This window comes from Lepidochelys kempii, chromosome 15, assembly GCF_965140265.1.
Source record: "Lepidochelys kempii isolate rLepKem1 chromosome 15, rLepKem1.hap2, whole genome shotgun sequence".
Lineage (NCBI taxonomy): Eukaryota > Metazoa > Chordata > Testudines > Cheloniidae > Lepidochelys > Lepidochelys kempii.
In genome coordinates this window covers 12061034-12085859 of record NC_133270.1, presented here as the reverse complement: position 1 = coordinate 12085859, position 24826 = coordinate 12061034, and the positions used below count along the sequence as shown (strand labels likewise).

The window sequence follows — 24826 nt, the reverse complement described above, 5'->3', positions numbered from 1 at the left end:
AAAAGGCTTTTGCTCAAGGTACTTCTTCACTCCAGAAAAGAACAAATGTCAGAGACCCATTCTGGACCTTAGCAGTTGAATGTCTTTATATGACATAAACTTCAGAATGACCACCTTGGCCTCTATCATACCCTCCCTCACATCAGTTGACTGGTTTACAACCCTTGATTTGAAGGGGACACATTTTCATTTGGACTTCAGCACACTTACAAAAGGTCTCTGTGCTTTGCAATGGGCCAGAAGCACTTTCAATACAGGGTGCTCCCTTTTGGTCTCAGTGACCCCAATGGTATGTACAAAAGTTTTTGTGGTGGTGGCCACAGATAAGGGAGTTTGAGATTTCCTTACCTGAACAACTGGCTGCTCACAGGTTGGTCCTACCAAAAGATACAGGCAATTACCACAGCCACACTTCAATTCTTTCATTCCCTAGGATTTCAAGTCAATTTAGATAAGTCCATATTAACACCCTTGAAAAACATACAGTTCATTAGAGAAGACCTGAACTTTAGTCACAGCAAGGGCCTACTTACCTCTGGACTGATTCCTAGCCATGAAGGATCTCATCAGCCAGCTTCATCTCAGCCCTCCTCCTACAACCTGGTCTGCTTAGTTCTGTTAGGCCACATGATGGCGTTTTCCTGTGTCACTTCTGCCTCTGTGATGCCTTCGTATCTGGTTAAGGGCAGTCTATGCCCCAAGAAGGAACTCTCTAGACAAGAAGCTCTCTCTTCCTCAAGACATACTGACATTGCTCACATGGTGGGAAAAGAAAGGCAGTAGGTGTGGGGGTCCCTTTTGTTCCCGTACCACCTACAAAGACTCTTATTATAGATACCCCCATGCTAGTAGAGAGGCATCTCAATGGTCAGACAGCTTGAGGCTCCTGGTCCTCACAGGAATCCAGACTACATATCAACCTACTTAGGCTTTGAGCAGTTCTCAAAGCATGCAAGACATTCCTGCCCATCTGTCACACTATGCCCCATATTCTTCATAGAAATATTGTTATAATATGATTATAGCATATCTAAGATGTATTTTATGCAAGATGAGTCTTGTGGATATCATTGGAAAGGTTATGATTTACTAAATCTGATTATCCTATTTGTATGCATGTATCATTTTTTTTATCTAATGTTAGGAATATTGACTATACATCTGTACTACAAAAGTGTTTGCACCTGGGGAATGCCCACCAGACAGAATGCAATCAGTCTGGCTGACTAGCTGGGGACCAGTCAATGGACCATTAGGGAGAATAACAGATCTTTGAAAATGCTAATCTTCCACCTTCCTGGGATGCTACAAACAGCCTTTGACTCATGGCTGCTTTGACACTACAGGGTCATGTGATCATGTCACCTGGTACTGGACTTCATGATAGAATACCAGTATTTTTCCACTGGGAGGGATGGGGGGGGACCACACTGGAAAACAAAGGATTCCCGCCATATGTAAAACCTATTTAAGGCAGGGGAGTGACATAATCAGTGTTTGTTCTTCACTGAATCCCCGTCCAGGATGACTGCTGCGAACATCTAAGAAACAAAGACAAGGCGGGGTGGGAGAAGAGCTGATCCCAGGGTGGAAAGGTGTCTGGCCTGTGAAAGAAATACCTGGAGTTTTAAGCTGCAAGCAAGAGCAACTTGCCTGCAAGAACCTCTGTAATTTGTCTAAAAACAACATTTAGGGTGAGAAATTACTACTTGTAACTGTTTCTTTAGTATTAAGCTTAGCTTGCGTGTTTGTTTCATTTGCTGGGTAATCTGCTTTGATCTGTTTGCTAACCCTTATAATCACTTGAAATCTATTTTTTGTAGTTAATAAACTAGTTTTTGTTTTCTCTGAAACCAGTTTGTGGAATTCATACCTGGGGGGAAAAAGGCTGTGCATATCTTCCTCCACATTGAGGGAGGGAGCGAATTTTATGATCTTACACTGTACAGTTCTATGTGCAGCGCAAGATGATACAATTTTGGGTTTACACTCTAGAGGGGGGTCCACTTGAGTGCTGGACAATTCCCTACCTGAGTTTTCCCATGCAGAGCTGATTTCAGTGTTTCAGCTGATTTCTTTCTGCAGCTGGATGTCCCCCTACCTGTGTGTGTGCTGGCGGAGGCTTGAGGACCTGGATCAGCAGGACAGTGTAAGGGAGCCCAGGCTGGTGGAACAGGCGGGCTCAGTGGTACGTCAGGTGGCACCCCAGAAGGGGCGGGGGGAGGCGTAACCCATCACACCATCATTCTGTTCATACTTTTCCATGTCAGGTCAGTCAACATGACCACCATCTACTATATAATTAAGCAGGGAGTAGTGAGATTCCTGCTTTGTATGAAGACATAATCCACCTTTGGAACCAGTGCAGTGGATCACCCTCTCAGGTGTACACATCCCAGGGCTAATGAATTTATGGACAGACAGCCTCAGCAGGCATTTCTGCATGGATCACAAGTGGAAACTTCACCCAGCAATAGGGCATCCCATCTTGGGATTGTTTCAAGCCAGCACAACAAAAAGCGTCCAGTTTATTGTTCCCGGACTGCCAAAGGCCTCAACCCCAGAGGGGGCACATTCCAGGTACAATTGTCAAAACTGCGGATATGTGCCGTGTCTCCCATCCCTTCTGTTTCCTCAGGTACACAGGAAGATCAAACTTGACAGAGTGACAGTGATACACATAGCACCCTGGTGTCAAGGCAATTTTGGTTCACAACCATACAACTACTAGTCTTTTGCCCATGCATCCTCCTGCAGCCATTTCAGGGGCTATTGTCCCAGACTGAGAGCAGGGCAAGCCAACCCATAACTTTTGACAGTGTGACTTTTCAATGGATACTGAGCCTAGAGCAAGCCTGCTCTGAGGGAGTTCAAGCCATTCTCCAGAACAGCAGGAGAGCTACTTTGCGAAATGGAAACGATTCTCCTGTTGGTGCCTGTAGCACTGCTTATGTGCAGAGGCATCAGATATCACTCTTCTACTGCCATTTCTTCTCTCGCTAAAGACGTCTGGTTTGGCAGCTAATGGCATTTTCCACTCCCCAGTGAAAAGCTATTTTGTTTTTACTCACCCCATTAGTGCAAAGTTCCTAAAAGGCATCATAAGGACATTTTCTCCAGTTTTGAAACCAGTCCCTGCCGGGAACCTTAACCTTGTCCTTTCTGCCCTCATGGGACCACCTTTTGAACCTTTAGTTTCTTGTTCCCTCCTGCACCTGTCCTTCAAAGTTACCTTTCTGATGGCTATTACCTCTGCCAGAAGGATAGGGGAACTTGGACCCCTTAAGGCAGATCCACCTTATACTATTTTTCACGAGGACAAGGTTTCTTTACACCTACATCCTAAGTTCATATCTAAGGTGCCATCTGAGTTTTACCTTAACCAATCTGAATACCTCTGCTGTGACATCATGAAAGCCCCTCCTCCTCAAACTGTCAGGGCCCATTCTATGAAAGCTCAAGTTGTAGCTGTAGCTTCCTTACAGGGAATTCCCCTCTCAAAGACATGCAGAGCAGTCACTTGGAGTTCCCTACACATTCACCAGGCATGATGCTCTGGTCCAAGCTTTGGCCGCAGATGCCTCCTTTGCTCAGTGATCCCCCATTCTGTGGTACAGCATACTTCCTCGCACCTCCTCCTCAAGGAGCAATGCTTGGGAGTCACCCACAATAAATAACTCTAAAGACCATCACTTCAAGAAGAAAGGAAGATTACTCGTCTTAGAGTAGCTGCAGGTCTTTGCAGCTGTGTGGTCCCAACTGGTATTCACAACCCACCCTCCTTCCTCTCGCTGTAGTCGGAACTGGGGTGCAGTCAGTCCATGCTGCCCTTTATGCCCTCACATGGAAGTACAAGGAGGCACAGGACACAGGCATGGATCAAGAGACACTATTAAAGAATTTCCAGCCCTTAGCACCCAGAGCATGTGTGCACCTACAATGAACAGCCATAGGGACCACACATCTTAAAACTGCAATTACTATAAGGTGAGTAGCCTTCCTATTTTCCTGCAATAGGAGAAATTGATCCCTACAGGATCCATTCTCTCCCTCTTTTAGTATGAGTTCCTTTCCCTTCCTGATCTTAGCTGAACCAGCAGTAACCAATTTCCATTATAAGCAATTCCTTTAAACTTCCTGAACAGCCCTGTCTATACTTAGAAATTGCCCCATTACTGACAGTTGACAGAGACTTGATGAGACATGCATTCTGTAAAGATGCTGATAGCCATCTTGTCCAGATGCTAACAACAGCAGTCAACAATATAGCATTTTCCCACTTTAGACAGAACTTAAGATGAGAACATACCAAGAATGCAGGATAAGGATAGAGCTAAATCAATCTATCCCGTAAAAACACAGGTATTGCCATACCACTTTAAAACAATGGTTCATCTAAGTCAGTGGTACATACCAGATGCATCAGCAGAAGGTGTAAACCTTCATTGTGGACAATTATGCAGTAACTTCCCACAGGCAAATTTTCTGCCTAACCCCAGACAGTTAATGGTTGGCATATGCCCTGAAGCACAAAAGTTTTATATCCTTTACATATTTTAACCTAGTTAATTTACCTGTGGATATATATTATTTTCCTAATAGATGACTATTGATTTTTGTAATGCTACTAAACTCTTTACTATATATTTTATATATTCTGGGAGTGAGTTCCACAGGTTCGTTATGCGTTGTTTTTGTTACTCTTTCAGTACCCTATGGAACAATATTTTCCCAAGCACGAGTGGAAGGACTAGATGTTTGTAGGTCTCTGGAGATGATCTATCACTTGAGTGTAAAAAACTAACAAATAATCAAATCAATTAGTTTAATTTTTTTTCAATCTTTGAGGGGTTTTGTTGTGGCATCTTTTTTGAGAAAAAAATAAACACTGAAATTACTTTTATAAATGAATGGATGAAATAAACAGTGCGGTGAATTGAAGAGGATAATTTTCTACTTCGGAAGAAATTCCTCCCTGAATTTTCCTTGTACTAATTCACCACTTTTAAAAAAATCGTCCTATACACAGAATTGAAAACAACATAATATTTACATGAGCAGCTTTGAGTAAAACAGCTGCCAAGCAACACAAATATTGACTTATGGAAACAAAATTTGTGAACTCTGGACTCCATTGGTTCCTGTTTTAAAAGCTGAGGGATAGTTGTTAAAGAACAGGAGAGAGAGAGAGTTAAGAATCACCTTACTCACTACAGAACAGATGACTTACAATGGTTGGTGACTTGGTTTCAAGACGATTCATAGATTCATAGATATTTAGGTCAGAAGGGACCATTATGATCATCTAGTCTGACCTCCTGCACAATGCAGGCCACAGAATTTCACCCACCACTCCTAAAAAAGACCTCACACCTATATCTGTGCTATTGAAGTCCTCAAATTGTAGTTTGAAGACCTCAAGGAGCAGAGAATCCTCCAGCAAGTGACCCGTGCCCCATGCTACAGAGGAAGGCGAAGTGGAAGTGTTACATTACTAGATGAGAATGGTGATAAAAATGTCAGATCCCTACTCAGGAAACAAGAAGTCCATACTATATAGACCTGAGTCTTAGGCTCAGTTGCACCCCTTGGGTATGTGAATGCATCATGCTTCCCTCCCAAGTACCGCACTGGTACTATTACATCTGCCCGTTTAAAATGCATGCGTCATTTCAGTCACAACAATTTTTTTCTATACTGGCCTCATATTGTTGTGTACATATATTAATTAAAAACTAGTTTTAAAATGTTAAATTCCACATACAGTACAGCAGTGATCCTTTGTACGATCCTATTTGCATTATGAGGCTATGTTTGCCAGACTGCTGCCAGACTGTGCATAACAATAGATTAAACTCATTTGCTTTGGTAGAGCGCTGCTTGCTGCAGTATACTGCAAGTGTGAATTGCACAGATAAACATTTGCAGTAGCAAAGTGGAGCATGCTGCATAATGGTGAAAGTATTAAGCAATACATATGATACAAAGAATGCTACAGGAGAATGTATGCTAGTGCAGAAATAATCCCAATTATTGCAACACAATGCATCTACCCATTCTACTCTATCTAAGCCATAGTAATTCTTGAGCCCTTGTCACCTTGGTATCTAAGTGCATGGTATCTCATGCTGTAAAATACTGCAGAGGAGCAGTGTGTTGTGATGCACTGCATTGACACAGTGCAGAAAACTGTGGAATACCACAGGAGACAAAGGAACAAAATACAGGTTTACCTGCAGTATCAGAAAATTGCTTTAATGCCATCACTGTATCCCTGCCCCTCAAGAGCCTGAATTAGGAGGGACTTTTTAATTTTTCAGTTTAAATTTGTAGTGGCTCATACTGCCTCCCCCACAACTTCATGGTGATCCCTGCATCTCCCTGCTAAAAATCAGACCCTCAACCTCAGCTCGATATCTGAGAGTTCCCCTCCAGGATCTGATCCTCCTGTTCAATCTCATGAAGGGCTCTGGGACCCTCAGATAGGGCAAGAACAAACTAAATGGGTTAGATGGTCTTAACCAGGATTTGCCACATTCCTCAAAAAAATATTATAATGCAACCTTTCTACAATAGATGGCACAAAATAATCTCATTTCTTATGAGAGGAACTAACAGAGAAGGAAGAACCATAGCTATGCATGAATTATACAGCAGAACTTCCAATGTGTTGTGCACACAAGACCAACATTCCGGTGCCAAGAACATTCATCCATGTTACGGATTACCACCTAGTATGTCCTGTAGGTCAGTGTATTCCTAGCCCTTCCTGTAAAGTGGTGATCATGAAATGAAAGGACAGATATAGCAAGATTGCACTGGGGAATCAAGCCAAACAGGAACATATATATATGTAAGGAAGATTTCACACACAGAGAAGTAAAGGGATCTGCGGGTCATAGTGGACCACAAGCTAAATATGAGTCAACAGTGTAAGGCTGTTGCAAAAAAAGTGAATATCGTTTTGGGATGTATTAGCAGGAGTGGTGCAAGCAAGACATCAGAAGTAATTCTTCTACACTGATTAGGTCTCAGCTCGAATATTGTGTCCAGTTCTGGGTGCCACATTTCAGGAAGAATGTGGACAAATTACAGAGAAGAGCGACAAAAATGAATAAAGGTCTATAAAACTTGATCTATGAGGGAAGATTGAAAAAACTGGATTTGTTTAGTCTGGAAAAGAGAAGAGTGAGAGGGGACATAACAGTTTTCAAGTATGTAAAAGGTTGTTACAAGGAGGAGGAAGAAAAATTGTTTTTCTTAACCTCTGAGGATAGGAAAAGAAGCAATGGGCTTAAATTGCAGCGAGGGAGGGTTAGGTTGGACATTAGGAAAACTTCCTGTCAGGATGGTTAAGTACTGGAATAAATTGCCTAGGGAGGTTGTGGAATCTCCATCACTGGAGATATTTAAGAGAAGGTTAGACAAATACCTGTCAGGGATGGTCTAGATAATACTTAGTCCTGCCACAAGTGCAGGGCACTAGACTAGATGACTTCTCAAGATCCCTTCCAGTTCTATGATGCTATGAAATAAATGAAATGTTTACATATTGTCAGAAGGCCTAAAGTAAACTTCGAAGAGAAAGTCAATCATGTACAAAAACTATAGGTGAATGAAATTTAGCAGAGCATTTTCCTGAAGCTTAATTGTTTCTGAAACACTAGATTAGAATTTTACCTGTAGGGCTCTTAGTGCTTCTACTCTTCATCTGTTAGGCACGTTTAATTTAAGAATTTAACAATTAATCATTTTAATTAATACAAATCTATATTTCACATAAGTTTCTCTCTGTACAATTAACAAATTTAAGATTTCTCTTTTGAAGAACACAGTGCAATCTCAAAACAACAGCACTAGAGTTATTTAGGTCATCATAGCAACACTGATTTATAGGTGGAAAATATCCATAGCCAAATACAAGCATGCTAAGTTACTCGTATTTGTTACTTCTTAGTAAATGCCAACAATGTACTCAGCACAGACAGAGACATAAAATAAGACCGTCCCAGTCCTGAAAAGCTAACATTCGAATAGAAACAGAGACAACAGGATGGATGCACTGCGAAGCCTTGAGGCAGGAATAACTTAGAGGTCATTTGGATTTGTTAATATTCAATTTGGTTGAGTTCTTTGTGGTCATCTCCAGTGAGATGATGACAGTGACACTTACTTACCTGTCTCCAAATGGGCAGCCAAAAGTGCTGATCAAGTTTCTCTGCATAGCTTCCTTCTCTTCCTTGTTCAATTTTGGACTTATATTCTGGTTTAAGCACAGAACCGGTTATGTCTTGAAACATCCCTGCTCTTTGTCAGGTACATCTGTGTTAAATTCATGAGAGCACACAATAGAGGAACATGCAAAGTCCTAAAATGTGGTGCATGTGTAGAATCAAAACACTATCAATTAAGGACCTGACCCAGTTTTCACTGAAGCCAATGGAAAGACTCCCATTGAGTTCAATGGGTGGTAGATTGAGTCCCAAAACAATATCTTACAGTTACAGAGTACTCTGAAGTATCTTTACAACACATCTACATTTGAGTTAACAGCCCCTAATTTGTGGGCTTGACACTTATGTAAAAGAAGTCTGGGGGTTAGCGGCACAACAGCTGCATCAGCAAAATGTGGCTAATTGATGGTACGTACATTCACTGACTAATTAAAGACCACTGAATAGTCCCCACATTTAGTTACTGTAAGCCTTAGACTCCTTGTTCATTTCAGTTGATGCCACCGTTTTTCAATTGACTATACCAAGTGATATAATTGCAAAAGACTTAGTCACTCACAAATGCTAAAAATCCCTTTGAATTGCCTCATGCATATTATAAATACTTAAATTAACATGTCAGGAGCTGGCATCCTCATACCCTGTAATTTAGCCTGGTGTTTCTGAGGAAATGTGTTGGATACAGCAAGTCCTTGTTTTTAGCACTATGTTTTTATGCTCCCCAAAGTGTTGTTCTACATTGTGACGCCATCAGCATGTAGACAAACTCGTACATCGATAATAATTTATTTGTCTTTTTAGCTTGATGCCAACAGCGATTAAGACCCAGCTATAATTAATATGGTCATGGATCAATGAGATGAGTTCACTTACACATGCAGAGATCACATTTTCAGCTTAGCCAGCCATCACTGTCAGTTAATGAAGAAGGTTTTCTGATTACGAGAATGACAGATGAAGTGGTGCGGGCGGGTAACTATGCTCACTGGGAGTGGAATTCACCCCTATGTATAGGTCTTGTGTTGACCCTTTCCATGTGGAGGAATCTCATCCTGGAGGCACAAAGGTTTATATTGTTTTTCTCACCCTTATTTTCTGGAAGGATAAGGACCCGCCGACTGTATCTGCTCACGGATATGCTTACCATGTGTTCTTATATGCTGTTAAAATATGCTCATCTGGGGCAGGAATTAAAAGCCATTAAACACCAGTGTAAGTTTTAGAAGCTTTGGGAAACGGCAGCTTTTAATTCTATTTTTTGATGCTCCAAAGGAAAATTTTTCTCCCATCTTTTTGTGTGAAGAGTTGTAGGATCAGACTTATGTCAAAAGGAAAAGACATCAGCTGGCATTTTGTCTAAGGAGAAAGTAAAAACTAAGTGAGGACCTTCAATTTTGGTTCACTGTTAATTACTATAATATCTGTAAAAAGGAGAACGGTTTGTCGTACCCAAATGCAAAACCAGTACACTAAAACTCTGAACCTCAGACCCATGCTAGCAAGGGCAACTGCTTTTGCAGACTTCTCCCTCTATTGCCTTGCCTAGACATCAAGGTGTTGCTATTGATAAAAGATTTCCATAACTATTACAGTGGTCTGTTACAAAGACAATTTTGAATATCAACTCTCAGTTACTTGAGTTTCAGCCTCTTCTAATATAAGGACAGGCTGTGAGGGAGTTCAGTCTGTCCGAGCATCATTCTCTGTAGAGAACAGGTACACGTTCTACCTGTGTGAGTTTACATTTACTCCAGTTTGTGATTCTTCCAGTTAGAGTCAATCCATAGAACAGTGTAAGTGCTGCTGGCTGGGGGCACTCACAGCTACTCTAGCCTGAGCCTCTCACACTAAAGGGAATGGGGCGGGACTGGTGACTTCAGGAAAAACTCAGATGCTCTATCCCAGTCTCTCCCAGCAGGGGTCTCTTGCACTGAAGGTAAAAGTCTCTTGCACTGAAGTCACTGGAGAGAATATATGTGCACCCAAGGTGTTTCCATCCCAGATCTGCACTGGAATTGATCCTCTATACACATTTCACTGAACAATGGCATGAAGCCCTGTTGAATGCAGTTTTCATCATAATTCCTAGTGATCAGTTGTCCTCTGTTGTTACATCTGTTAGTGGTACGTTATTTTAACGTAAGCAGAATGAGAGCTATATAAATGCAGCTCCCTTCCCCTGCTGCTCTAGTTAGCTTCTATTACAGTTGTTTGTGTCTCATGCAGAACACAAAGAAAAACAGCTGGGCAGCCTACACTGCATTAGAAAAAAAAACCTCCTTCACTTGCCAGCAGCCTCTCTAGTTTACTCCATTATCCCACTACCTACTCATATCCTCATTGTCCCTCTTCAGCCTCCATATCCAGTGCAGCAGATTCATACCTCCCTCCAGTATCTGAATCAAACAAATTCAAGGTCTCGTCAGAGAAAACTACCAGTGTTCCAATACATCATTTACCCCATCTGTCAATCATCACCTCAATACAATACATTGCAATTTGTCATTACCCTTGTGCGTGGACCTCCAGTCAGTTTTTAATATGTGGAAGTGTTCCTAGCCAAACCAATTTGGAATGAATTTTGAGTCAGTCTGCGAACAGTTAGATACTTTATTAAATCTGAACGTATTACATCTACTACATTCACTTTGTGCCTTAAGATCTCAGGCCTGTGCGGTGCTGAGTGCTCTATACTCCCCATGGCCTTGGAGGCTAAGGCACTGGATTGGGATTTGGGAGATCAGGGTTCTGTTTCTAACTAAGCCACAGACTTCACAAGTGATTTTGCTTCCCTAGTTCACAGCACATTCTCAAGCATATTCATTAATGTCTGGGAAATGCTCAGATACTTCAGTTACAAGGATACAGAAAATAAAATGAGAGTAGGGTTGAAATGAGGGTAATCAGCACCTCACAGGATTTGACCCTAATTTAGTAATTCTATTAACGAAAGATCACACTTGCCTGACAGCATTTGTTCTTTATAAATCAATACTGTTTATGGCTCAGAGTGCTATTAGCCTAGATACTTACAGATTTTTCACTACATGGTTCTTCCTTTATATCACTAGAAATTAATGTAGGTTTGCAGAACTATTTTATAAGAAATGTATACATCTAGATACGAAAACATGACAGGCTATGCTAACCTGTCCCAAAAAATCTCTTGCTATTTGATTACATCATGTCATGAGGGTGCCCTGATGTTTTTCTGAAGTAACTCCACTGACCTCAGAAATTCCAGATTTACAATGATGTGAGACCAGAATCTGCCTCCCCCATCTCTACAGGAAGGGGGATTTTCAATTCCTGTGCACTTTAGTCCTTGACTTTGTCTACTGATATGCACCAGTTTAACAGCACCTATGTGATGCAGACAGTAGGTCTGCTAGAAATTGGACTATTGAAATTGAAACCACCAACTCGATTAATAAAACCCATGAAAGTGACATCAGATAGTAACACTTACCAACCAACGATGGAGTTGAACGGCTCCATGTCCCATCACCAATCGCTGAGACATACAGTTTCACAGGCAGCGTTTAGTAGAACTCCCACAGGGCAAGACAAATTATCCTAAGATGCAGTCAGCTTTGTCTATGGTTGTGAACCCTGGATTCTGCCAGCTCTAGTTGTCAGGTCACTTCACATGTGTTTCAAATGTTTGTCCCTGCAATTCTCAGTCTATATTTTTAAAAAGCTTCATTACTCAGCCTGGGTGGAGAAATGAAACATACAAGCATGACAGACCTTGACTATCAAGAATGCCCAAGAAGGGTGTCATGGTATAGGCTGCTCAGCTTGGCTGGGAGATCCAGCTGTGTTATTTCTGCCTTTATCCAAAAGGTCTGATCTCAGTGTTTTCAGGGTAGTTACAAACAATAGCTAAGAAGGAGCTGCGTCATCCACAAGAAGGGCTCATTTACCAGTTTCTCATCTGCTACAGCAACCCAGAGCCACCGTATGATACTAGACCCCTAGACATTGGCATCGGACTCCCAGGTGTGCAAGTGATCAGGACTGAAGAGATCTGATTTCAGCATTTAATCAAAGAGAATTTTTTTTATTTTTTACATTTTCCATTGTCTTATACAACGAACTCTTGACTTTGCAGACCCCAGACACTTTAGAAAAATTTTAATACATACAAGCCTTCACAGTTAGTGAAATATAATGAATTCCACAGCACAATAGAAGTGATGACTTAAGATGCTCCCTGCTGCTGTATTCATTACAAGAAGACAGTTTGCATTAGGATTTAGATTATACTGATTTGATTTGGCACGGTGCAGTACATGTCAGGATTCTGTAGGGAGACAGAATTATACTGAAGATCATATTGCAGCTGCAAGAGGACAGTACATTCTGTTATGCACTCCTCTGAAGTAGCAACAGACTGTGAGACAACAGCACAGTGTGATGAAAGTTAAAGGGATTTACAGAAGACCACATTGGCTTCCCTGTTACATGTTGTAGCACAGTTCACAATGCTGTACAATACTGCTGGTAGATGAGATGCATGTTACACCTCACTGTGTAGGAAGCTGTAGTAGATAAGGCAACAAAGGATTGTAATACAGATTAACTGTGCCAACTGGGAATTTCCCAAGTGCCTTCTCTGTATCCATGCCTCCTGGGGAAGATGAATTAGATGGTAAGAAGTTCTATCTATTTTCACTTTTCAACCTGGACTTGCAGTATCACACATTGTCTCATCATAGTGGTCTCTGAGACCCAAACCAGGATCATTGCCTCATCACTGTCTCTCAGTCCCAAATAAGGTGAAGACAAGTGGAATGGTTTAGATAGTGTCAGAGCAGAGACTGTTTTCCTTGGGGAAACTATAGTGTAACAGTCTTACTCATGGCATGAATGAAATTTCGTAGCGAAATTGTCAGAGAAGGAAGATTCATAATTTGGCAGGAAAAATACTGTAATGTCTTTGTGTACTTGGAAGCAAGACACAAGGCCAGTGTTCTGATGCTTAGAACATTCACCCATGATAAAGAATTGCCAGGTGGTAAATCCACTAACTAAGAAGGGGAATTAAGAGTACACTAGGGCCTTCCTTATAAAATGGAGGTCTAAAGTAAATGCAAATGGATGCTAACTTTGACATATCATGCCAGGGAAGCAAAATCAACAAGAATATATTTTTAAAAATAAAGCTTTTACATTCAAGGATAAATTCATATTAAAACTAAATGTACAGTCTGTGTACGAACTTTTAAAGCTAATCTTGAAGAGTCAGGCATAAACACAACTCTTATTAGGGCTGGCCAGACTTGTTTTGACTAATTTCAAACCAACTCACACAGAACAAATACAAAAGTTAAACTCAGAAGCTACTGGGGTTCATATTTCACTTAGGAGAAAAAGTGAACAAAGAGTCGAGAGGAAACAGTCCACTGGAAAATAGCATAACATATGGAACAGAGACTAGAGGCGGAAAAATTCTACTGAAAAAAATAGCTATAGTAGCAAAGGAATACATCAATAAAATGTCATGCATAGGGAACTTACATAAGGCAGCCTATATTTTGAAAGGATTCATTTATCCTGAATCTATAGCACAGCCCTCCATACAGCTGAACTGAAAAAAAACCGGGATCACTTTAGGGATCTAAAGCAAGGAAAAAGGGGCATAGAAATCAAACTAGTTTCACCAACTTCTAAAAATAACAATGAATAAATCAATTTAATGAATTCAATCTCAGCTTACTAGTCTAATACGTGTATCTAGTGTAGTGTTGTTTATCTTTTGAAGAATACAGTGCAAATTCAAAAGGAAAATTAACTTGAGTTAGACCTTCATAAAAACTCTGGAGTGTAAGGTTGGATTTATGCAAAGAAGGCATGACAGAATATAGCCACAGCCAATAGAATGACCCCATTGATGTTCACAATATTTCTCCAGAATGGCACCTCGGAAGTGTCAGTCAGTTTCTTCTCCATCGCTTCCTGCTCCTCTTTGCTCAGTTTGGCCTCTTTTTTCTGATCGAAGCCACAGAACCAGTTGTAGGCCTTCTTCAGGAACCCTTGTCCTTCATCGCCTTCTTCTGTGATAGAGAGAATAACACAATGGTCAAGAAACATGGTGTGTGTGGACCTATAAGATTGGCACTAAAACAAGGTCTCAGTAATACAAAGCATTCTGAAGAGACTCTTGTAACTGAAATAACAGCCCCGAATTCGTGGTCTTAATGATTCAAAAGCTCTCTAAGATGAATATTGTAATTCCACAGCAGACCTGTGAAGTGAGTGATTCATGACCACCAAATAGCATTGCAGTCAATTCTTTTGTACCCTACAAATCCCTATGCTTTCCAGTTCACTAAGAAATCAGTATTTACTGTACCTGTGTTCTTTGAGATCTTAGGCAGACATGTATTCCACCTAGGTGTATGCATGGCCCAATGCACCAGAGCTGGAGAAATTTGCCTTAAAGTACCCGTAGAGGGACAGTGTTCATGCCCTGTGGCCATAGCCCCTCCCCAGCTACATGAGATAGTGCCACCCTGGCCCTCCTTGAGTTTCCTCACATTGAATGCCTGGAAACGAGATTCTGATGCAGAAGGGACAGAGGGTAGGTCATGGAATACACATCTGCATCACATCTTGAAGAAATAAGAAACCATTTCTTCTTCAAGTAGATGCAGAGAGGTCTTCCACTTAGGTGACAAACAAGCAGTACCCCCTCCAGGAGGCAGGGCTCAGAGTTTACCTAAACAAGGACATCAGGACCACTCTACCACAGCCTCCATCCACCCTGGAAGATGCAGCTACGGCATAATGGTTCATGAACATATGTATCTATGACCACGTAGCTGCCCTGCAAATGTCCAATATGGAAATCATGGAGGAATGCTATGGACATTGCTTGCACCCTTGTAGAAAGAGCTTGCCCCTACTGAAGGGGGGTAGCCAAAGCTATTTCATATGCAGCCTTGATGCAGGATGTTGTCCATTTGTATACAGTCGGTGAAGAAACTGCTCGACTCTTCATGCCATCTGCACATGACACAAACAAACGAGGCAAAACACGAAACCATTATGTCCTGCCCAGACAGAAGGTTAGACATCGCCTAACATATAAGGTGTGGAAACACTGTTCCTCTGGAGAGGAATGTGGCTTAGGAAAGAACACAGGTAAATATACCACCTGGGTCAAATGAAATTGAGAGACCACTTGGGACAAAAATTTTGGATGCAATCACAAAGTCACTTTGTCTTCCGAGAATTGTGTATAAGGAGGCTCTGCCATTAAAGCCTGCAACTCACACTTGCCTTGCTGATGTTATCAACACCAGGAATGCTGTTTTCTGACACAGAAGTGGAAAGGGACAAGATGCCTGAGGCTCGAACAGAGGTCCCATTAAGGCTGCTAGGACTGAGTTAAAGTTCCACAGAGGTACTGGCTCTCAGACCAGAGGATATAGACAAAGGAGCCCTTTTTAGACTCTTGATAACATGGCACTGGAAAAGACTGATCTGCTTTGAATGGCAGGGATGAAATGCCGATACCACTGCCAGATGCACTTTCAATGTACTAAACACAAGACCCAACAACTGAAGGCGAAGCGGATACTCCAAAATGTCCAGAATAGAGGCCAGGGTTCACTGGATTCCACAGGCTAGTGACCACACTGAAAATCACTTCCATTTTGCTGAATAGGCCATCCAGGTGGAGGGTTTTCTACTGTTAAGGAGAATTTGTTGGATAGCTGCTGTACACTGCTCTTCCTCCTCATTCATCCATGAGATGCAGGGAGCTGAGTGCAGGATGCAAGGTGCAGCCTTGGTTCTGAGGGAGGAAGTCGGGATGGGGAAGAAGTGGTACAAGAGGCTGAAGGTCGGAGAACCAGCACTGTCTCGGCCACACTGGGACAAGAATGAGCTTGTCCCAATCCAGTTTCAGTTTGAGGATGATCCAAGGAATGATCAGGATTGGGGGAAAGGATGCACCAAGCTGTGAAGATGACCCGGAAGACCTTGTCTTCAGGGACCACTCATCACTCAGGGAAAAATACTTGCTGAGATGGTCTGCAAGATGATTCTGAACCCCAGGCAAATGAATAGCTGTTTAAATAATGCTCTCCTCGATGCAAAACTACCACAACCTGATCGCCAGAAGGCGGAGCCACCTGGAGTCTGCTCCCCCTTTTTTATTCACATAATACACCACGACGGTATTGTCGGTAAGTATGTGAACCACTGAGTCTCTGATACAGTCCCGAAAAGCATGACGTGCATTGCAGATGGCCCACAGCTCCAGCATGTTGATATGGAGTGATTACTCCTGTTCCAACCACAGCCCTTGTATTTTCAGTGACCCAACGTGCGCCCTCCAATCCCTCAGAGAGGCATCAGTAACAACCAACATGGTTGGCAAGAGCTAGATAAAGGGAACGCCTTGGCAAACATTCTCTGGATGCATCCACCACTGCAAGAAGTCCAGGGCCAGTGGAAGAAGATGGACCAGTCTGTCTAGAGGGTGAAGAGTAGGATGGTAAACCTTCCTGAGCCACATTTGAAGGTGCAGACTTGCAAACTGGACCACCTGCATTCAAGCGGGAATGCAGCCCAAGAGTCTCAGACACGTCCAAACTGTTGTGGAAGGCTAAGACTGCAGACTGAGGCAATGGTGGTGAATTATCTGAAAACAGTCAATCAGCAGAAACACTTTTGACATCATGGAATTTGAGAGGGCCCCAATGAACTCAATTTTCTCAGCGGAAACAAGGTTGCCTTCCCAATGTTTAGGATGAGACCCAGACAGCCATGCGAGCACAGCGTGGTGCTGATGTGAACAAGAACTTCCTCTCTGGAGTTCTGTCCCTCAGTAACCAGCCATTCAGATACAGGAAGACGTGAATTCCTTTCTTCCTGAAATATGCTGTAACAACGACCATGCATTTGGTAAAAACCTGGAGGGGAGGGGGAAAGAGAAGAGAGGCTGAATGGAAGCACTGTGTACTGAAAGTGGTGCTCTGCCATGACAAATTGAAGGAATTTTCTGTGGCTCAGCAAAATTGCCACAAGGAAGTAGTCATCCTGAAGGTCCAGAGCAGCAAACCAGTCGTTCTGAGACAATGCAAGGAGAATATTAGATAGACAAGGATTTGGAACCTCATGTACCTGATATATTTGAGGCCGTGAAAGACAAGCATAGGTCTTACTCCTCCCTTGGATCTGGGTACCTGCTTGAGGAGCAGTATCTCACGAGAGAGGGGTCCCTGAAGAGGGACTAGGAGGGAGGATGGGGAGATGGTGTGTAGAGAAACTGGGTGGCATAACCCAATCTGACAGATCCAGCTGTCAGTGGTAATCAAGCCCCAAGCATTGTGAAAACAGGCCAGCCTGTCCCCAAAAGGGGGAGATGAGGAGGGAGGAGCAAGGATGGGAATAATGCTCTGGACCAAGGAATCAAAATGGGCATGTGGAGGGCGCCAGGGAGGGGCCAAACCCCGAGTCCAACTGCTTTCTCCTGTGGGGTCTCTCCCTCTTTCTGGGGTAGTCCCATTGCCTCAGAGGAGCGAAAGGCTGGCCAAGCATGCACTGCAGATGATACTGCTGTTGCACGCCCTACTGGCTGGGGTCTACACCCCAAAGACCACAGGGTGGCCCGGGAATCAAAGGAGTGCAGCCATTTTGTCCAAAACCAGTGTTTAGCCATTGAAGGGCAAATCCTCAATGGCTTGCTGGACATTAGGGGCACTGCCCAAATTCTGCAGCCAGGAAGCCCTCCTCATGGTGACCGTGGAGGCCATCACTCTGGCTGAGGTGTCTGTGACCTCTGGTGTGGACTGCAACGACATCTTAGCCAGCAAGCAGCCCTCAGTGACAAATGTCCAAAATTCCTCTTGTGAGGCCTCAGGGAGCTGCTCTGCAGACTTTGACACAGTTGTCCAGTTAAAAAATCGTACTTGGACAGTAAGGCTTGCTGGTTAGCAATTCACATCTGTGAGGTGTAAATCTTCCTGCCCATGAGGTCCAATCATATAGAATTCCTATACTTGGGGTTGGATTTAAACCAGCCCTGCCTGGCTGTTATTCACCACAGTTACAGCTAAGGAATTTGGGGCTGGATGGGAGTAAAACCCCTCAAATCCCTGCATGGGAATGAAACAATGCTTTTCCATGTGCTTATCTGCAGGCAGTACCAAAGCCAGCATGCTCCAGAGGGCCTTAACTGGTTCAGGGAGCGCATCATTGATAGGAAGGGCAATTCTACCAGGGCAGACAGCTGCAGATATCCAATAATTTGTGGGTGTTCTCTTGCAAGAACTCCACTTGGATACCGAGGGAAGCAGCTACTTGTTGCAAAAGGACTTGGTATATCTTAAAATCCCCCAGTACCAAAGGGGAGGATGAGCTGGGCAGCACGGAATCGTCTGAAGACAAAGATGAGGCCCTTAGCTGAGCCAAACCAGATCCTGTTCCAGGGCTGATGGGCCTTTATGGGAGGACTCTGAAGACTCTGCAGGGTGAAGCATCACCAGTGCCTGGGCCTGCGGAGGATGGACAGTCACACCACGTCCTGGCTGATGATCTTGCCTTTGAGCAAGACGAAGAGCAGGACCTCCAAAACTGAGGGGCATTCCACGGATTCCATGGAGGCCACGGACATGGGTAAGGCATTGGTGGCCAGTAGGTGCCGAGCCAGGGCCCTCCATCCTGACCACAAGACGTGTGCCAATCCTGGTACCCGTAACAGTCCATCAACAGCTCCCAATGCTGGTAGGTGATGGAGAACAGGAGAACGATGACACCAACTCAGACACAGAGGAGCCTCGGGATCCTGGAGATAAGGACAGAGCGAGACCAAAGGGAGTGAGTAGGAACAAAGCAGGAGGCAGCACTGCTAATAGAAATGATACTGTTGGTACAGAGCATGCTGGTGCCAGAAGGGACTTTTGGTCCTGAATTGAACAGTGATGCTGGGGTGTCTTATGATACTGATGTCAAGGGCAGTGAAAGCCACCACAGAAGCATTTGCAGAGCCAACTGCAGCGGTCCGAGGAGTTTCCCGGTACTGAGGTCCCCTGTATCAATCCCAGTACCAGCCCTGCTTCCACAACATGTGGAAGGGGAACACTGGGGTGCAGTGCAAACAGACCTGAGGGGTCAGTGGCTTGTTCAATCAATGGGGCAAGAGATGATACAACCCTGGCAAAGTCCTGGACCAAAGGAGAAGTTGGGACAGAAAAGCAGAAGTCTGTAGCTGCCTGGTATGCTCTCAGTGTGGAAACAGTCAGTACCAGAATTTCCCTCATTGGTACCAGACTAAACAGACACCCAGAGGCTGGAACCAGACTCAACAGTACAGGGTTTCTGACCTCCTTACTCGGTACCAAAGAAGGGATGGAGATACCCGTACCATCCTGTGTGCCAGCATCAACTCCGTGCTGGTCCACGTTTTTCCTGGGGGAGGTGGAAGAGTCACTCCAAGATTTGGAATGATCTCAACTGGTCTTATGCAACCTTTTCCTCAGCACAGTTGACAGGGAACAGCTCCTCTGTTTCTTCGGACAGACACATAGCTCCAGTGTTCTGGGCGAGCATACATCCTAAGTGGAATATGGGCCTGCATCTACTCAAAGAAGAACAGTTTGTTCCCAGTTAGCCGTGATATATCTGAAAACACTGGTAGCTCACAAATGCTCACTGGTAGCTCACGTCACTAAGCTGATTCAAGCACATTATAAATACTTAAATATACATGATTTGCGACAGGACTGAAAAATGTTGGGTACATAATAATGGGCCAGATCTTCACCCCCGGCCCTCTTCCACTACACGGCCATTTGCAGCAGGGGCAGCCACACCCACTTTCCTTCCTCAACCCGCCTTCCCTCCAACATGCTCCCTCTGTCTCTTACACAAGGTAAGGTTAGGGAGGGTAGCTGCACAGACGGCAGCTCCAACGTTCTGCTGGAAAAGAGATGCCTTGCAAGGAGCATAGAATCATAGAATATCAGGGTTGGAAGGGACCTCAGGAGGTCATCTAGTCCAACCCCCTGCTCAAAAGCAGGACCCATATCCAATTAAATCATCCCAGCCAGGGCTTTGTCAAGCCTGACCTTAAAAACTTCTAAGGAAGGAGATTCCACCACCTCCCTAGGCAATGCATTCCAGTGTTTCACCACCCTCCTAGTGAAAAAGTTTTTCCTAATATCCAACCTAAACCTCCCCCACTGCAGCTTGAGACCATTACTCCTTGTCCTGTCCTCTTCCACCACTGAGAATAGTCTAGAACCATCCTTTCTGGAACTACCTCTCAGGTAGTTGAAAGCAGCTATCAAATCCCCCCTCATTCTTCTCTTCTGCAGACTAAACAATCCCAGTTCCCTCAGCCTCTCCTCATAAGTCATGTGTTCCAGACCCCTAATCATTTTTGTTGCCCTTCGCTGGACTCTCTCCAATTTATCCACATCCTTCTTGTAGTGTGGGGCCCAAAACTGGACACAGTACTCCAGATGAGGCCACACCAATGTCGAATAGAGGGAGACGATCACGTCCCTCGATCTGCTCGCTATGCCCCTACTTATACATCGCAAAATGCCATTGGCCTTCTTGGCAACAAGGGCACGCTGCTGGCTCATATCCAGCTTCCCGTTCACTGTCACCCCTAGGTCCTTTTCCGCAGAACTGCTGCCTAGCCATTCGGTCCCTAGTCTGTAGCTGTGCATTGGGTTCTTCCGTCCTAAGTGCAGGACTCTGCACTTATCCTTATTGAACCTCATCAGATTTCTTTTGGCCCAATCCTCTAATTTGTCTAGGTCCCTCTGAATCCTATCCCTGCCCTCCAGCGTATCTACCACTCCTCCCAGTTTAGTATCATCCACAAATTTGCTGAGAGTGCAATCCATACCATCCTCCAGATCATTTATGAAGATATTGAACAAAACCAGCCCCAGGACCGACCCCTGAGGCACTCCACTTGACACCAGCTGCCAACTAGACATGGAGCCGTTGATCACTACCCGTTGAGCCCGACAATCTAGCCAACTTTCTACCCACCTTATAGTGCATTCATCCAGCCCATACTTCTTTAACTTGCTGACAAGAATACTATGGGGGAGACCGTGTCAAAAGCTTTGCTAAAGTCAAGATACAATACATCCACTACTTTCCCTTCATCCATAGAACCAGTAATCTCATCATAGAAGGCGATTAGATTAGTCAGGCATGACCTTCCCTTGGTGAATCCATGCTGACTGTTCCTGATCACTTTCCTCTCATGTAAGTGCTTCAGGATTGATTCTTTGAGGACCTGCTCCATGATTTTTCCGGGGACTGAAGTGAGGCTTACTGGCCTATAGTTCTCAGGATCCTCCTCCTTCCCTTTTTTAAAGATTGGCACTACATTAGCCTTTTTCCAGTCATCCGGGACTTCCCCCGTTCGCCACGAGTTTTCAAAGATAATGGCCAATGGCTCTGCAATCACAGCTGCCAGTTCCTTTAGCACTCTCGGATGCAACTCATCCGGCCCCATGGACTTGTGCATGTCCAGTTTTTTTAAATAGTCCCTAATCACCTCTTTCTCCACAGAGGGCTGGCCATCTATTCCCCATGTTGTGATGCCCAGCACAGCAGTCTGGGAGCTGACCTTGTTCGTGAAGACAGAGGCAAAAAAAGCATTGAGTACATTAGCTTTTTCCACATCCTCTGTCACTAGGTTGCCTCCCTCATTCATTAAGGGGCCCACACTTTCCTTGGCTTTCTTCTTGTTGCCAACATACCTGAAGAAACCCTTCTTGTTACTCTTAACATCTCTCGCTTTAGCTGCAGCTCCAGGTGCGATTTGGCCCTCCTAATTTCATTCCTACATGCCAGAGCAATATTTTTATACTCTTCCCTGGTCATATGTCCAACCTTCCACTTCTTGTAAGCTTCTTTTTTATGCTTAAGATCTGCTAGGATTTCACCGTTAAGCCAAGCTGGTCGCCTGCCATATTTACTATTCTTTCGACACATCGGGATGGTTTGTCCCTGTAACCTCAACAGGGATTCCTTGAAATACAGCCAGCTCTCCTGGACTCCTTTCCCCTTCATGTTAGTCCCCCAGGGGATCCTACCCATCTGTTCCCTGAGGGAGTCGAAGTCTGCTTTCCTGAAGTCCAGGGTCCGTATCCTGCTGCTTACCTTTCTTCCCTGTGTTAGGATCCTGAACTCAACCAACTCATGGTCACTGCCTCCCAGATTCCCATCCACTTTTGCTTCCCCTACTAATTCTTCCCGGTTTGTGAGCAGCAGGTCAAGAAAAGCTCCCCCACTAGTTGGCTCCAATTCTCTACCAACTACTTCTGGCTGATTTAAGGCAACTTTGCTCTGCTTACATGGTGCACAGAGGCCTTAGCAGTCTATAGACTCTTCAGCCTGAGATTGAGAAGCAGGTCACAGTGCACGTTTCTCTCTACTTATTCCACTGTTTTTGTATTTTTTTCTTTTTATTAAATGGCTGAATTCAGTGATGCTTGGTATCAGAGCCTGAAGCCAGGCAGAGTTTTGTGCAAGTTTCCCCAGTGCAATTCTGGGAAAACATCTTCACCCTGCTGTGCACCACCTTTACTGTTCCAAAAGCTAACCCCCAACACACCACTTCCAAATACATCTTTGTTCGGTCCTTTCGCACAGCTCTGCCATCACCCCTCACCAGCACCACCCCCTTTGTTCTAGCCCTGAGTCTCTCATCTAATTACATGAAGTCTTTTGTGTTATGCACAAAAATCAACAGGGAACTAGACTGCCATCATGTAGTTCATTTCACTCCCAATCTACATCAGACCCAACAGACCAAGAGTGGTGAAAAATGAGTGCACTAACTCTCTGTGCCTACTAGCCCTTCAGCATCTGTTTTCAAGGGCGTACAAGGCACTTCATTGTTTCATCAGGAACGAAGTTAGGGACCTCAAATATGTTGATGGCTTCTACAAATCTAAACAGAATTTTATTCAGAAATCACCTGATTCATCCTCTTTACTCTCAAGTACCTCAATCCTCTCATCTGCGTCCAGGTCAATACGCTTCTCCTTGCTGTTCCGCAGAGTCCAGCACAAGCCATAGAGCTGCCATTAAACAAAATGAGCTTATAAAGCTGCAGCCTTAGAGTACTGAAATCAGCAAATTGAGATTGGTATAGTATTTGGGGGTCATGAATGTTTGATAAATAATATTCAGGGATAATTAGGGATCTCATAAGAGTAGGGAGATACTGTAGGAGACTATTCCTGTTTCCCTTCCTTAATAGCTTCATTCTTGAAATCTTTGCTACACCACAGAAAATGTACCACCTACTGTTTGTGGCTCTTTGGGGTCAACTTTCAGTATTATTCCACATTTTATACTATATAATGTCTTCAAGGTGTTTCTGATTACAGAATAATCTCCAGAACACTGTTTATCTAGCAGAGAGTGCTGCATTTCCAGAGACATCAGGACCAAGGAATAATTTGGGGAAGATGTAAAATTTCACTGTGAACCCAATTAGCTGGGAGGATCCTATATGATTTGCATACTCTAAATTCTAGGGTTGAATATACTTATTAATACTTGTAAAGTGTAAATTAAAGTGATGGGTTTTTCCATTGCTCTCCAGTAGCTCAGGGAGCAGGAGGGGGAATAAAAGAGCAGGAGAGACAATGATACTCACATGTACATCAGGAATGGGTTTAGTTATCAATGAGATACCCAGAATGACGATGGTGGAGATCCCAAAAAGGATTATAGCAAAGTAAAGGTAATGAACTCCACAAATGATCTTTGGACAGTTGCTGGGGTTTACACAGCTTCCAGAACCATAGGCAAACTCTGCAATCATTCGACTCAGCCCAACGACCAGCCCAATGAACAAGCCCCAGAAAGCACCCTGCAAAAGAAAGTGACCCGCAGAATTATCAGAAAGAGCTGTTGTGGATATAGAAATACATCACCTCTTTTAATCTCTCAATATCAATACAATATGTAATGCTGCCATTGGACACGTGAGCAAACTACAGCAACAAGTGGTTAAGAATAGAGAGAACATGAGCATTCTTATTGGCCAGAACCAAACCAGTTATTAAAATGTACTGGGTTAGGACAACAGGAGAATCTCCAAAAGTCTTTTGCTTTTCCTGATTTTAAAAGTAATTCTTGTCTTTTCTGTATAAAACTGCATCTTAGAACCTTGAGCCCCACTTCCCTCATTGAAATTACACACAGGTTAACTGTAGGAAGAAAAGGAGGACTTGTGGCACCTTAGAGACTAACAAATTGCCACAAGTCCTCCTTTTCTTTTTGCGGATACAGACTAACACAGCTGCTACGCTGTTAACTGTAGGATGGCTTGGGAGTGCTAGCCTGTACTTGCTACTTTGTTGTTGAAGGTTTGCTCTTGAGTGCTGGCTTATTGGCAAGGGTTCTAAGAAAGAACAGCAGCACTGCAGAGCTTGTTTTTAAAATAAATTCTCTCTCAAGAATGACATGCAATTTGCACACAGACATTAGAAGTAAGGTTCTTCTTCAAGGCCTGGCCTACACTGGTGGAGGGGGGGAAGGGAATCGATCTAAGATACGCAACTTCAGCAATGTGAATAACGTAGCTGAAG

At 43.6% G+C, this 24826-nt stretch overlaps 1 protein-coding gene across 2 annotated transcripts in view; it reads right to left on the bottom strand.

The window, feature by feature from the left end:
• Positions 1–12268: 12268 nt before the first annotated feature.
• The window catches only part of LOC140898530 (sodium/glucose cotransporter 1-like), a 69302-nt gene continuing 56744 nt past the window's right edge, over positions 12269–24826 (bottom strand). For both annotated transcript variants that reach the window (XM_073312433.1, XM_073312432.1), the window contains exons 13-15: positions 23890–24105; positions 23203–23305; positions 12269–14293 (exon numbers count right to left, since the gene is read on the bottom strand). In XM_073312433.1, the coding sequence (XP_073168534.1) occupies positions 14076–14293; positions 23203–23305; positions 23890–24105 (537 nt within the window). In that variant the 3' untranslated portion in view covers positions 12269–14075. The remainder of the gene's footprint in view (positions 14294–23202; positions 23306–23889; positions 24106–24826) is intronic.